This window comes from Girardinichthys multiradiatus, chromosome 22, assembly GCF_021462225.1.
Source record: "Girardinichthys multiradiatus isolate DD_20200921_A chromosome 22, DD_fGirMul_XY1, whole genome shotgun sequence".
NCBI classification, from domain to species: Eukaryota; Metazoa; Chordata; class Actinopteri; order Cyprinodontiformes; family Goodeidae; genus Girardinichthys; species Girardinichthys multiradiatus.
The window spans coordinates 23,471,557-23,488,228 of NC_061814.1; the positions used below are offsets into that span (position 1 = coordinate 23,471,557).

Sequence of the window (16,672 nt, forward strand, 5' to 3'; positions counted from 1 at the left end):
GGAAGACCAGCTTGTTTTTTTCCAAAACTACAAACTTGCCAGAGGCTATTTGTGCTTAAGGCAGATTAGTCACTAGAGGGAGCTCTTTTAAAGGTTTTTCAGATCATACACCACGCATCCTCTCATCTGACCTGTCAACCCTTCGGTTATCCGCAAGCATGCAGGGACATGCGCAAATAAAAAATGGACATGACAGAGGTCTGTAACTTCTTAGCTGAGTGTGACTGCCTGATTTTTTACCTCAGTGGTCTTTACTAACCCACATGCATCAGAAAGCTGAGTGTGATGGCCCAAGGCATAAGCAAACTAAGCTGCTGCTTAGAACTTGCAGGCCAGGAGGGGGTCCTCAGGAATGTTCTACTTCTCACAGAATACTGATGTGTAAACTTTGATTTGCAGTTCTATCTCTGAAGAAAGAGCTAACTTTTAAATTCACTTTGAAGGTTCATATATGACAAGTACAAAACTGTTAAAAATCTAAATTTATTTGGCATTTAAAAGAACTTACAAGTACAGCAAGGCACCTTTCTGCGTGGAGCTTGCATGTTCTCCCTGTGCATCCCTGGGTTCTCTGTGCGTACACCAACTTCCACGCAGTCCAAATACATGCATGGTGGGTTAACTGGCCTCTTTAAATTGAACATAGGTCTCAGTGTGTACATGCATGGCTGTTTGTGTGGTGTCTCTCTGGGTTTTCCTATCATTGACTTGTAATCCCTCCGTGGTCCACTCTGCTTCTCAACCACTGACCGCTGGAGATAAGTGTTTAGTTAGATGGGAGCAGTTGAATACCCTAAAGGCTAACAGGAGGAGGAGCTGTTGATACCTCTCTTTTGTCTATTTAGGATGCAGCAGCCTGTCACTGACCCAGCTTTCCACTGCAGTGTGTCATGCATGGGTTGGGGGACAGTGTCCTGGAGTGATGTTAGTTTGGCTACAGTTCCCCAGTGTCCCACCAGCTACATTGGGTTGAGGGGTCATCCCCTTACAGACCTGGCCTTCCTGATCAGCTCATCCAGTTGTTTCCTCTCAGCTGTTGATAAGTGGCTGCTCCAGCAGAACACACCATTATGGTTGATCCCACAAAAAGGTCTTTAGAAGTCTTTAAGCACTCCAAAAGACCATAGTCTCCTAAGGAGATATAGTCGGATTTAAAATGCCAATTAATATATAAAAGGATACAATTAAAATGCCAATTAATATATAAAAGGATACAAGCTATTCCACAGCATCTTAATCGGCCAGACTTTGACCATTCCACTCAATCTTCATTTTTTTTAAGCCGTTCAGAGGTGGGCTTCCTGGTGTGTTTGGATCATAACTCACTTGTGCTTCCGTTAAGGCCCCAAACTGGTGGTCTGACATTCGTACATGCTTTTTGGTAGTGCACAGAATTCAGGGTTCCATTAAATACAGCACATCATCCAAGTCCTAAATAGGAAAAGCAGCGCCACACCAACACACTACCACCACCATGTTTAACTGTCAGTATGGTTTACTTCCACTGCAAAGCTTTGTATGTTTTGATTTGAAACGTGACGCACACCTTCCAGAAAGTTCCACCTTCGGCTCACCATCATGCATAATATTTTCACAAGGGTCTTAGGGTTCATCAGGACATTTTTTTCCAAATTTCAGATGGACCTGATTTATGACAGCGACGTTGATTCTATTCATATTTTTATTTAGTGTGGGGCATGATGTGCAGCTCTTTAGCTTACTTCCACAGGTCTGGCACTAATCAGCCCTTGTGTGTCTAGTATTATTGAACTTCTAAGAAGTAATATTACCGTTTTGGAGTGGTCCAGCCAGACTCCAGACTTGAATCTGATGGAGGATGTATGGAGGTAGTTAAAGATTAGGGGGCGATGGCAAGGATGGCTTTCAACCTTAAAGACTCATTAGCTACTAAAGATAAATCGTCAATACGGCAGTGAAAACCTGCAGAAAACTTGCGATTATAAGAAAAGGGTTGATTGCTGTCATTGCTGCCTAAAATTAGATTTGATTTAGTTAGGGTGGTCATTTATGGCTTGGTCTGTCAAAATAGGTATGTACCCTGTAGCTGGAGGTGAATAAATATTGATACACCCTACGCCGATTGGCTGTGCGTCTATGATGACGCAGGGCGCACTCATTGAATATTCAAAAAGACCGTCTCTGCCCTGCTGCCGCATTAAAGTCGGATAGCGAACCATGGGGAGCAAAGGAAAACGTTTAATACTGAGATGTTAGCGCAATGACTTTTTAGTAACATTCAACTGGGACGAGGCTCCCGGCAAGAGGAGGGCAGGGTGATTTACAGGAAGAAACGACACCGACTGCCGGGGCTGGGTGAACGGGACAGCGAGAAAACTTGAAGGGTTGAGACGAGTCCAACAATCAGCGGTGGAAAATCCAGTTAGCTCCTATTGATTTGAAAGATGAGCTTGCTGTCTGCCATAGATACGAGCGCCTCTGTGTACCAGCCTGCGCAGCTTCTCAACTGGGTCTATCTGTCCCTCCAAGACCCCCACCAGACCAGCGCCTTTGACGCGTTCCGACCCGAAGCCAACTCTTCCCACCCGGACCTGGGCTTCAGCAAGACTCCCGCAGCGGCAGACCTGAGCTCTTCCCTGAACTCCAACTATCTCAACAACTTTTTCCAGCTGCAGCGCAATGAGGTGAGACTCGCTCCGCAGCACACACATCTGAGCCTGTTTGAAAACCGTATCAGCTGAGATGTTCCAGGGTAAAAGACTCGTAGGAGATACGTCCTACGAGTTTCTTTTTTTTTTTTTTTTTTTTTTTTTAAGTTTCTGAACTTTTTTGAGGCCCTACCAAACACTGTCAATCACTGCAGCTCCACTAATATCACCCATGTTGGAACAATTATGTATTACACATCAAAGTTAATTACTACTTAATTATAGTAGTGTGTTTATGATTCTGTAACTTAGGGGGTTGTATTATGTGGAAAGATGGGTACAAGGGTACTTCTAAGATATTACCCTATTCAGCACAAATAAAAGGTCTCTACAGTCCAACTACAGGAATGTACATATAACTGTTTATAAAACACTAAAAACAGTCATAAACTTCACCTGTGCTAATGCAATTAGGGGCCCCCTGTTGGTTTTGGAGCAGCTGTTTTGGTTTGGGGCCCTTCCAAACACCACAGCTCTACTATTGTCCCATTTATATTCACGTTTATATGTTTTTGCTTTATACATCTAACATAACTATTATTATTGTTATATATTTGTGCGATGTAGAAAGGTGGAGCGTTAAAAGAGCTGGGCTACTTTGAGGATGTTTACCTGTTCTACTTATACAACAATAAGCCAGTACTTGGTTTGCCTCAGACTCTGATTATTCACATTTTCTAAAACATTTAGTTGTTTTTACAAAGGGTAATGTAAGAAAAGAATAGCATTTACGTACTCCAAAATCAGATCCCTCCCCACCCATGGACGAAATCTAAGAAAATTTTGATAACTTTGATTGTTCCCATATCATTAATTAACTTCACCTTCAATAAAGATTTTTTTATTCATGTCCACCAGTTATCCTGCTTTCCACATTATGTCAGTAAATAATCATTTGAAGGTGTTTATTTTCTTCCTATTTAAGTGTTTCAATTAAAGGGTAATTTGAAAATGTTGAGTGAAAATGTGCATATGTTTCTGAGCTGCAGATGAAAATAGACTCCCTAGGCCTGCTCTCCTCTGTCTGGAGAGAAACAGCTACTGCTGGGGTTTGCTATGTCTCCGTCCTTCAAATAGACCAGGTTGTGCAAACAAAAATCTGTTCTTGTTTACATATTGTCTATTTTTGTAGCTCTGTGTAATTTTAGGGACAAATATGCTTATAATGTGTACCGGGGGGCTAATCTGATATTCCAGACCGCAACGTCCAAAAAAACAGCACCCAGGCAGGCAACCACACCCCTGAAACTCAGCCCTGTAAACACACATGTGCACATACAGCACGCCATAGAAAAACAATTACATACTGAACATGTTAGTACAAAAATACACAGTAATAAGTGTTAATTACACTTCAGTGTAGTGTGCCAGAGGTCAAGTTTTGGGCACTCGAGTAATGGATGGATGATGTATGCTCCATCTAGACCTGGTGTACTTTAATATGGTAACCAGGGAGAGCTTTTCAACTCATGTAACATGAAAATAATGTGAGAAACTGGGTTTGCACATTGCATGTCACATGCAATTGTGTAATTCCATTCAGCCCGGATGGTTTTAAAGTGTTTTCAAACTGTGAGAACACACATAGAGTCTGGAAACGGTTTAAAAGGTGGGGTCATTTTCAATTTAAAGCACAGATTAAGCCAAGGAAAATAATCCATTGTAGACTTGTTATGGATGAGATGAGTAATACTAAATGCTATTGTTTTTGCAGTCTAATGTGAGTGAGATTGAAATATATTGTAGTTCAAAGATACCTTCCACAGAGAAGATCTTCTGTAAATTTCGGTTATTTAAATTTTAAATTAAACTTTTTAACCTTTGGTCCCATTTTGTGTCTAAATCTAAACCTTGGGCCAAATCTTCATATCAGTGTTTGATTAACTACCCCTCATTGTGACAACTCATCCCTTGGTTCTGTTTAAACAGCCACAGATTTGCCAGACTTGCTCAGTTCAGATCACTTCAGCTGAATAATAATGACACTCGCTTAAAGAGACAGTATAGAATATTTGAAGTGAGGTTCTGTTTAAAGGTTATAAGCAGTTAAAATCTACCCTTGAGTAGATAACGCTTATGATGTCTTTATTTAGTATTAACCCAAATTAGCTGATCCTGGAGGCTGAGGATAACAGCTAGAGGGGACAAATTTCACTTTGTTTGTCTTAAATCAACTCAAATCTCAAGACCGCCATAGCAGTTTATCCAAATACTATCTAGGGGTAGGCGATATGGACATTTTATCACGATAAAAGTGATGATAAAAAATTTATTTATAACTTCTTTTCAGTCTTTTTTAGGAAACTGGCTGTGATTGTGGCACTGCCACACAAATAGAAAAACTGCTCTTAAAAAATGTATACATTTTGAAATAGGCTTCTTCAAGACACGAGTTACATAAAAAAGTGTGAATTTCATTACTAAACCCACATGCAGTAACTGCATTTATTCATATTTTTGAATTCATTGATATTTATTGATTCTCTCATGGATAAATCTGTGGAGAGAATAGTAAGTAACACTAAGTAACACTCCAGCCAATACAGCCAGTTTTGAGGTTTTCAAACATCCTTAATCGGAATTTATCGCCGTCACAATAATTCAAAATTCTTATCATGATAAGAAATCCTTCACGATAAATGATACGACCAATGCCCACCACTAAATGGAACAAGTAAAGCTTTAGAGATAAGGAGTCTGCGATTTCACCTCTTCATTTGGTTGTGTGTTTTTTTTGTCAATACGCTACTGAAAGAAGGCCAGACCACCTTGAAAATGTCATGCTGTTACAACATCTGCTTGTTTGTGACAATGCCACAAGAATCAGCCCCAGTATGGCAAGCTGATTAAATATTTAATCAAAACTGCACCAATTTCTGATTCCCATTTGACCTAACTATATCTGAAATGAGAGTTTCTTTTGGTAAGTATTCAAATTGAGCTTCCATATTGCTAATTCTTGATAGTAAAAATGTGTAAGTGGAAAAGTGCAACTGCAAGCTCAATATGCATGGAAAATGTGAACTGATTTGAACTTGGCAGAATAAGGTTTAAGGATATCTGAAATATGAGTTTTACCACTTGAACGAACCGATGCATTGATATTTGGCTATTAAATGTTAAAATGTTTTGCCTTAGGTGAGGTGGAAAACTATCTACCTGTTGCTCTGTAAACATGAGAGAATTGCTACAGTGTACAAAATTGGAAAAAGAGAGAGACTATAATGTGCTGCTGAGGTTACACAGACACCGAGTGAGAATATTAAACTTTTCAGATCACATAAGCGTATTCTCAAACATCCAGTCGGTCACGACAGATGGGTGCTCAAACTGAGCCAGGTCCTGCTGAAGGTCTCTTCCTGTTACAAAAGACTCTTTCCTTTTCAGTGTTACCACATGCTTGCTCAGTATGGGGTATTGCTGTAAAGCTAACGACACGATACAATCAACTTTTCCCAACTTGCATTATAACCTGAACTTGACTGCATTGTTTTATACCTAAGATTAAATTGGAATGTATGTAAATAGAATTTTAATTTGTCTGCACGATTGGATTAGACTGAGTAGAACTTGTTTTGTAAAGTTCCTTAAGATCACATTTGTTGTAAATTGACACTATTATTACAGTAAAGTAATCTGAACTAAATAGAATACATATATCCATAAATTGCATTTATTACTGACATCACTTCCTGTTTTTGGTTCACTTTCTCTCTTTGGCTCACTGGATAATCTGGTTGCATTCCCACTGTAAGAAAACCACACCAGGATTCACTTCCATGCTTTCAGGTGGACCAGAGTTCACATCACAGTTCGGTTGAGCTTGCACACCGGCACAAAGGAAGCAGAGTATCCAAGTAAACAAACTCTATTTTTTTTAAAGCAGACCAAACAGCTCTGGTGTGAAAGTGCCCTTTGACATGCACACTAAAGAATCAAGACCAGATCATCCCTATCTCGACTGTTTAGGAGACCTAAGTTTCAATTTGAGACTAGAGTTTTAGTCTCTTGAATGTCTTTATTTTATGTAATCAGGTGTGAATGTAAGCTGCTAAGAATAAATCACTTATGTAAATGAATGAAAATAATGAAAATGATGAAAGATTGGTTGTAGTGGTAACAATACAACCAATCTATACTCTATGTATAGGTACTCTGTAATGTTTCTTGACAGTACGGGCCAGTCATATGACTTTTAATGGATTATACAGACAAATGTATCTGTTTTTATCTAAGGCTACCATTAAGCAAACATTCACAGTAAGTAATCCACAGACAGCTCTAACAGAAATGCTCATATCCTACCATTTGATTTATTAACCCAGAACATTGATGGACCTTTGGCTATTAATGGGTAATGGCAGTCTTTTTATGTGTTTTCTAGCATTATATCAACGATCTCTCAAACTGAACTCTGTAATAAATAATTTGGGTCGTTCTAAAACAAAAATAAATTTTCATTACCTCTGACATCTTTTTTTCTCACAGTTAAGCTAGTGCCACTACAAAACACTTCTGGGTTGTTTTTTTTGATAAAAATTATTAAACATTAACTGGTGTTTTTTATTTTTATGATAGATGTATATTTATATTTGTAGTGGGGTAAATATTATGCCTTATTATTGTCTAAATAATTCACACCAGTTAATGACATTTATTTACATGTTAAATCAAAGGTCTTAAAAGAGATTTATGGGTAAAATTAGATGAATTTGAATTCACCTAGAAGCTACAACAGCTCTTTGTTTTAGGGAGACTAGATGGCATGCATCTGATGGGAGAGTCTTAATTTTAGTCATTAGCGATTTGGGACTTGCCTTGGAAAAAATAAGTTAACCAGTGGTAATAAATCCTGTTCCAAGTAGTGTGTTGAACTGTTTGAAGAGCTGCTGGTACCAATAGAAGATTAGATGGTCGGGAAAGTAAAACATTCACACTGAATCCCACTGAATGTTGTTTAAACAGTGGTATTAAATTAAGCGGGGGGATAGAAGGACATCTGTTTGCATGAATACTGAGCTAAATAATGTGTAGTTAAGCTGTCTTCCTCCACTGTAATAAACCAAACCAAACCAAACCAGTTCTTCTAGAACCAGTAAAGGTTCTGGTTTAGTATTGGAACTGCTTTGTTGGGAAAAAAAACCTCACAAGTGATTTGACGTCTATAACCATTTAGCAGAACCTCTCTTAAAAGACTCTGTACTATCCCTTTAGATGCCAAAATGCTACATCTTCAGGGTTATCTCTTGCACCCTCTCACTCTGACCCACAAATACACAAAATAAACAAACTCTCCCCCTCCATTAGCAGAGATGTGTGAAATCTCTTTCACTTGTGCAGACAGATAGTGGTTTGAAGCTAAACAGGGGGAAGAATGTGACATCATAAACAGAGCAAAGTTTCCTGTTTTGTATAATTGTTAAATTAGTTTCACAATGTTGTACAAACGTTTGACGTTTCAGCCCGGTAAGAAGCGCAGTCGCTCCCAGCAGCAGAGAAGAAACACATGGCAGATGGAGAACTCTGAGAAACTAAAGTGCTGTACGGCTTGATTTACAATGGCTGCATGTAATAAATGAACATGAGTCTTAAGCCTGGACCTGTTTAGCAAGACTATCTTATAGCCTCCAGAAGGAGATTTGGCTTTCAGTCGTGGCAAAGCTGCCAAGGCTAAAGTTTCTGTGCTTTGCAACATTAAACACGGACAGTAACATTTCAGACTAGACATAAACCTGAGTCTCAAAACGTACGGCATGGCTGGAAGTGACGAGGAAGAGCTGAAGTGCGGATTTCACAATGTGCTCTAATGTTTTTACTTGAGATGTGTGTCTTAAATTTTTGTTATAAGTGCAGTTAAACTGCTAAGATTTAAGGCAGTTGTCAGGCAAGATTATCTGTTGCAACCTTCCCTCAAGGTACATGAGATGGCTTTGTGAAATATGAATGTTTGCTCTAAAACGTGCCTAATTTCCTCCACAGGCCTGTGTTTTGTTTCTGTATTGCAATTTAACTGAGGGAGACAGGGATGGAAGGAAAGTAAAAGAGCTGCGAGCAACACTTCCCCTGTTTTTAATATTCAGAAGGCATCCTCTATGATTTCACTGGGCCTCGTTGCCTGTAAGGCTGTGTTCTGTCGCTAGTGTTCTGCTAGTTTACCACCAACAGCATGTGGTGACAATCCTGATGTTCCACGGGCTAGTCAGGGAGAATGTCTCTCATCTTGTTTACAGTGAGTCATCCTTTGTAAAGTTCTGTCTTTCTCCATGAACATACTCAGTACTTTTCCAGTTCATAAGCGCAGCTGGGCACATCGCCAGATGTCCTGAATTAAATAAGAGAAATGGTTTTGGAGGCTTCTCGGCCTCACATGTTTTTCTCACAGCAGAAAATGGAACCATTAAATTTGATGTGGAAAAAAACCCCACATATTTTCAAAGTGTTAGAGCCTTGTGTTGAAACTGACCCTTGTCTTAATGTTTTGTAGGCCTTAAACAACAACGTGTATAAGAATGTATCCCCCTATGGCTCCCTGAACAACATCGTGGATGGACTCAACTCCCTTACGGACCATTTCTCAGACCTTTCCCTTTCTTCAGAGCCTAGGAAACCCAACAAAAGACCCCCTCCCAACTACTTGTGCCATCTCTGCTTCAACAAGGGTCATTACATCAAAGACTGCCCTCAGGTGAGATGCGTAGCACACAATTCTTTTCGTACTTCTACTGACACAAATATCCTGTATCTAACACTGGATATGTCAATTGGTGGATATGAATACTTTTCCATTGCCTACTTAGTTTTATTTGTATTAAAATGCTAAGAATTCATGTTGTACCTTTCTTCTGTATAATTCTGAACAGTTTTCAAACCCCTTGAACTTGATCACATTCTACAACATTAGAACCAGAAATGTATTTTTTTTATTAGGATTTAATGTAACAGACCAAAACAAAGTGGTGCATAACTGTTAAATGGAGGGAAAAGGATAGATGGTTTTTGAAGTAATTAAAAAAAACAAATTAGAAAATTGTGGTGAGCATTTGTATTCAGTCTCACACCCCTGAGCCCTCTGAATATCTAGAGCAGTGGTCCCCATCCCCCGGGCCGCGGATCAATTGGTACCGGGCCGCACAATAAATAATTAAACTTAGGCCCCACATTCCCACAAACGAGGGAAGCTCCAGGTTTTTTTTCTTCCCTATGTTTATTGCTCAAACTTCCCTTAGTTAAACATAGACATGTGTGGTATCCTCTGATACATCAGAATCTTGGCTAAAAGCTGATATAAACCATTTCTATGAACACCAAACACAGTAAAAACTACAAGCAGTTGAATCAGAAAGAAAACACACCCCACAAAAATGGAGTCACCGGAAGTCTCTGCCTCCGCTTCCTGATTGGTGGGATTGTGAAAGACTTGGAGATAACTTTATTCTACTGGCTCTAAGGATGAAAAGGATGGGTCATTTGTGGAATTCGGCCCATCCAAACTCTAGTTATGGGCATTAGTAACGGCGCGTATTTCAAAAATCCACATCGAGTTCAAACAGGGCAGAACAGTTTATGCAGCTGAGCGTGTATGTGTTTTAAAAAAAATAATTTCTAGTGTTGGATTATTTGGTTTTTTAAGCCCAATGGCTTCCCGAAAAACATTTTAAACCGTGGATGAAGCATTGGACCGAATTACGGCTGAGTTTTGTGCTGAAGACGGCAATGAAGACCGGGACCGTGTTTTTCTCAGACAATGGGACAACAAAGAGCGCCGCCCGCTGCTTGACAAAGGGTATGTTCATAAAGATGCAGGTGGATTCACTCCTGCTACTTTTGGTCCACTTTAAACGGAACAAAACGTCTCTTCGTACTTAACAAGCCATTGTCGCTGGTATCAAAGGTGTATAAAGTTATAAAATCATACCTGTTTAGCTGGGCGTTGCTTAGCAACATGTTGTGGGAGAGAACGCCGTCTCTTGCCTGTAGCACGCATTCGTCGACACCTTTCCAAAAGTATAAATAGAACGCCGCAAAATCTGTGTAGAATGAGCTGTTCTTGGCTCTCACAATAATATTTCTCCTTAAAAAACGGCAGAAATATGCAGAACAGAGCAGCTGCGTGTTGTTGAGTTTGTGAGTCTCAGCGGGCACACCAACATGACGGTTCAGCCCCCCACACCCCGGGCCGCAGTAAAAGTGTCAAGCGTTGGCCGGTCCGCGGTGATAAAAACGTTGGGGACCACTGATCTAGAGTCTGAACTTTTTGCCTATTCTTCTTTACTTCTGAACCTCCAGCCCATTCTCAACGCTAATGCAGTCTCAAACAGTTTTTTTTTCTGCAGTTAGCTCAATCCATATTCCTATCCTCTCTGTGAAGCTTTCCTGCTAAGGGAAAGCATCCCTTGTCATGATGGGGTTTTGGGTCGGACCAAAGTGCAGACAGGAGCGTGGGAGGTGCATCTGAATTTATCCTCATTTATTTAGAGGTTGCAAGGTGAGAGCAAAAACGTAGCAAAACACACTGCAGGTACGGAGCATAAGTACAGTCCAAACTTACATGAACTCTTCAGGTTATTCAAGGCAAAAATGTAGCAAAAAAGTAGCATGGTTTCCAAGCGAAGCAAAAACAAAGCATAGTCATGGTAGGGAACGGGGTAGTGACGAATACAAGGAATCAGTGACGAACAAAGACACCAAACCAACTAATATACTAAAAAAGGCAGGTAATCAAAGGAACGGGGAAGAAGTGTGACAAAGGAGGCAGGGAGGCAGAAGGAACAGGTGAAACAAATACAAAGGCTGAGGAAGAGTGAAAAGACTAATAAACAATAAACAGAAAACACAGACTAAGCAAGATAATTAATCAGAGGAGGAATGAGGAAACTAGAATAACTAAGAACTAAAGTAAACAGAGAAACTAGAGGGAAACATAGGAACACCAACAACAACCTAAGAACAAACAAAGAGCCCATAAGGAGAACCTGATTTACAAAGTAAACAAACCAAATGTAACCAATAACTAAAGCTGGAATGAGAACAATTACCTAACCATAAATAAACACAGAGATACTAAATGACAAAGGATGAAGGACGAATAATAATAATAATAATAATAACAATAATAATACCACACAAAGTAATAAGAAAGCAACCACAAAAGGAACTAAGAGCGAGAGGAAGAAAACACAAACTAGGAGGTGATAGAGGGAGGAAAAGACCTAATAAACATGATGCTAAACCCAAAATGGAAACAACTAAACAAAAGTTAACACAAAGCCACAAACTAAGTCCAAAAATGTCATATTCTGACATCCCTAAAGCATGATACTGCCATCTCCATGTTTCACTGTGGGGATGGTGTGCCCAGGGTGACATGCGATGTTAGTTTTCCTCCACACATAGCATTGTGCATATAAGACAAAAAGGTTCAATTATGTTCTGTCATCTGACCTCCCTCCACATGTTTCTTATGTCCCCTACAATGCTTGTGGTAAAGTGCATGCAGGAATTCTTGGAGCTTATTTTCCAACAATGCCTTTTTTTCAGCCACTCTTCCATTAAGACCAGATACATGGAGTGCACCACTAATAGTTGTCCTGTTAACGGATTCTCCCATCTGAACTGTTGCTCACTGCAGCTCCTACAGACTTAGTATGGATATTCTTGCTGCAGCTCTGATTAATGCTGTCATCTCCTCGTCTAGCACATCTGTTTAGGTGGACAGCCATGTCTTTGTAGGTTTGCAGTTCTGTCATACTCTTTCCATTTTCAGGTGATTGGTTGAACAGTCACCGGAGGTTTAGAGAGGCTTTATGGAGCCTTATCAGTTTGAGCCGCTGGCTGAAAGCACTGACTCTGTGATGCCCGAAGCTGCTACGGGGGCGTGTCGGAGTGAGATGGTTTTATACCTGAACCGCAGGCTGTGACATAAGCATGTACCAAGCTGTACCGTTTGAACCAATTGGAAAACTCAACCGCATTAACCACTGTTCAATCCAAAGAGGGCAGCACTATGATGGTTTTAAGACAAATATTGCAGAATTAAACGAGTTTACATGAAATTTAAACAAATGGCATAACATAAAGATAGCAAATTTACGGCCCAGATTATACTGTTTATCTGCAAAACAAGTTGATTTGAGGTTTAGTTCCATTTTAAGGAAATTGGTTGTGTGGATTTTTTTATGGGTGTAAAAGTAAAGAGGGCAGAATACATATACACTTGACACTTGTTAGTTTTTTTTTTTTGTAAAACATATTCAAAAACCATGTTTCTTTCCCCCACCACTTTACAATTAAAATAAAGTTTGTGGTTTAACATCACAAAAATGGTAAAAAGTCCAAGGGGTGTAAATATATTTGTTAAGCGCTGCAAACCAATGATCTTGGTTCAGTCAGCTCCTGTTTTTCTTTCCTTCTGTTTCTGTTGCGCTGGTTGGACCTGGGCTGACCTACTTGTTGAACAGTCTGGCCTCTGTACCCTGCAGTCATGTGTGTGTGTGTGTGTGTGTGTGTGTGTGTCTGTACGTACACTTGTGTGCACCTTAACAGCAAACTACTTACAAAGACTAAAAACATATTTAACAGCCAATTATTTGCTGAGACACCATGATCAGATACTAAGGGGTCTATCTTATCTTTAATGCAGCTAAAGATAATCAACATTCTTCCCCCTTCCAGTTTTGTGCAGACTTTGCCTTTTAGGATATATGATAGGCTGTCACTAATGAGTACCCTCTGAGTTTCTTTAACTCACAATCTGAACGTTTGTTAAAGAACAACTAAAGAATCTTAAGGTTTAAGCTTCAAATATGCTATGTGTTGAAACTACTAAGATAATGTCTTTGTTGCTGTTAAATGGTCCTAGGTTATGCAGCATACACATATTTAAAAGTACTAAAATCCACACTATATAAACTAAAGAATGACCCACTTACATAATAATCTGCTGCATTACACAGTATTCACATGTTGCAGGAAAAAGACTGTGACTGCCTGCAAAGACACACAAGTTTAGAGAGAGAATTACTATCAGTATTGAGGCTAAGAACAAATAGTTTGAACATTCAAAGTATATACAATAACAGGCAGACATTGAGATCAATTTTAGTTTTTTATTTTGCCTCTTCACCAAAAAATTCAGATCATTTTTACTTTATGGATTTTTAGTATGACTTGTTATATAGTTGTTTTCGCTATATTCTTACATCAATTTATTTTACCTCTGACAAAACCGTAAATGAAATTTCTTCTCTTACAGTTCTGCTTTTCTTCTTCAAATATGCCCTAAGCTTCAACTAAAACAGCATTTTCCCAGTTGTTATACTCCTTGTATTGTAACTGAAATGGCTCTGGGTCATTTTGCCTTTTTGTCAGTTCTCACGTTAGACTATCTGCAGATTATAGACACTAACTGTGAATCATTGGTTTTCAAAGTGGGTCCCCAAGGTGGGTACATATTAACGCATTGTCAGCATGAAGCATCTTGAGGCAAATGACAAAAGGCAAACAATGACCAGCACCCAACTGAAAAAGATTTTTATGCTTATGAGATGAGATAAAATAAATCAAGTAAAAGTTTAGGAACCACACTTTTACTTTGCTGCTTATAATGATATTTTGGCTGTTTGTGGTTTTTATTTGCACTTTGAAACAGATGTAGCTTGATAAAACAGTTATACAAGCAAAATTTGATTAATAGATTGTCTGACCAACTAATGAAAAATGCCATAATCTGAGTTTCTACTTCTATAATCGTCATTTTTGACATTCAACAACAATATTGCATGTTTTTCTGATACTATGCAACCCTCCTCACTATCCTATCTACAAAACCGCAAATTAATCTGCATAAATAATCTGGTGCTGACCACTTATGCTAAAATGTGTAACTACCTCGACAAATAACCATGAAAGTCTTGGTCATAAATTCAAGAACTAATATCTTTTTACAATGTTATGGTAATTGTAGCAAATAACTTTTTAATAGTTTGTGTCCAACACTAAATCTAAATAGAAATATATAAATTTGAAAGATAAACTGCTGGTTGGTGTCCTTTTACACATCCCAATTTCATAGAGAAGTGCTGTAGATATTTATATATTGAAGTATAGATATGAAATATGCACAGAAACTTTAGAACAAGAGGAGTAATGTTAGTATTGTTACATTTTTGTGTATTTGAGTAGGGACTAGATCATGTAACTGCTGAGTTGTCACTGTGTAATACAGCCTCTAATGAAGCCAAACCTCATAGTTGGGAATGCAGCCTGAATATGATCTAATTTCATAAAGAAAACAATGTACACTTCTATGGAAGTACACATTGTTTGCATGGAGATGTTTTTAATGCTGGACGCAATTGCTTGCTAATCTCTCTTGGTTCAATTCCTCTCTTATTGCCTCTTTTTAGTCTTTTTTCCTTTTCTCTGGTTAAGTTGCACTTTAGTCCAAGCCCCTAAATTTATTTTGTATGAAATAGTAATGAGGAACACATGTGAGATTAAAATGCTTTTTCTTGTTTTGTGACTTATGATGACCGGTCTCAGGAGGTCTGTAAAAGACCCGTGTGCTGAAAAAAAATTCCTGGACAGTTCAGTGTGTGAGAATTAGATCATCCAATAAAAACTTTAATGGGAATTTCAGATTTTATATCATGCAGCATGTAACTCTTACCTTTGCTTTTCCTTGGAGTAAATGTTCACCTTTGACTACTGATGAAATGATGATGTCACTCAACAAAGGGAGCAGGTGTACTCTTGTGTAGTATTTAATTGTATTAATGTACATATGTACTTTCTTTCTCAATGAGCCATCTCGCCCACAAATCTGAAAAACAATCTGTAGATTTTCTATATTTCTCAAGAACAACACTAAAATAATTACACTTCAGTCAAGGATTAAAAGAAGAGCCAACTGGAACTTGTAATTCATCCAAAAAAAAAAGTATTATTAATTAAACAAAGGTCTTACTTTAATTAAGCTACATAAAACAATAAATCTAAAGAACAGAGGTAATAATGCTAATTCTACAAGTACTTTAACAGGTTAAAAAGGGGAATGTTATGAGTTTAAATTTTTTTAATTGATTAAAGATTTATCAGGTTTACTAGTCTTTCATTAGTTTAAAAAAAGAACTTTGGGGCCTGATTTTGATTCACTTTCTACTTTAGTCTAGGGGAGAAATAAATGGAAGGATGAATTCAAAGTCTCAAAACCACTTTTAATAGAACCAACAGAGCCCTCACAAAACCAGCTGGATCACTGCAGGTGTGGCGCTCCCACAGTTTCGTCTTGCAGCCTAACTCATGGGGAAATCGCTGCACGTTCAGCTGTTGTTCCAGTCTGAGTGTCAGGAGATGCTTTGCCAGGGAAAACTGAAGTTTCTGGGGAACAAAGTTCAGCTAAGCTTATTATCTCGTACAGCATCAATAATCACAGTCTGATGATATAAAAATGCGGTAAAAAAGTATTTACCCTCTTACAGATTTGTTCTGTCTTTGCTTTTTTGTCATTCTCAAATGTTTTGGATTATTACACAAATTTTAATATCAGACAAGGATAACCTGAGTAAATACAAAAAGCATTTTACACATTTTTTTTATTTTTCAAGGTTGAAAGAGCCATCTAAGCCAAAATAGGGGAAAATATAATTGGCCCTTTTGTTAAATAATAAATTAAATGTGCTTAACCACATTTATATAGTTCATTGTCACTAGCCACATCCAGGCCGGTTACTGCTTGACATGTAGACTCAAGATGTCACTTAAATGGAACCTGCCTGACAACACAAATGAGGCAGAAAGATCTCAAAAAGCAAAACAGTCTGGAAACAGTTACAAAGCCATTTATATGACTTTGAGCCTCTAGCAAATGACAGTGAGAGCCAATATACACAAATAGAGAAAACATGGAACAGTGGTGAGCATTCCCAGGAGTGACCAACCTACCAAAAGGACTCAAAGAGTGCATCAACAACTCATCAAGATCACAA

The 16,672-nt window shown here is 38.6% G+C and overlaps 1 protein-coding gene across 1 annotated transcript in view; it reads left to right on the forward strand.

Annotated features, from left to right (window-relative positions):
- The first annotated feature begins 2,164 nt into the window (after positions 1-2,164).
- Positions 2,165-16,672, forward strand: part of zcchc24 (zinc finger, CCHC domain containing 24) — a 54,750-nt gene continuing 40,242 nt past the window's right edge. Inside the window, exons 1-2 of the mRNA XM_047350727.1 lie at positions 2,165-2,663; positions 9,172-9,372. Coding sequence (XP_047206683.1) covers positions 2,424-2,663; positions 9,172-9,372 — 441 coding nt within the window. The 5' untranslated portion in view covers positions 2,165-2,423. The remainder of the gene's footprint in view (positions 2,664-9,171; positions 9,373-16,672) is intronic.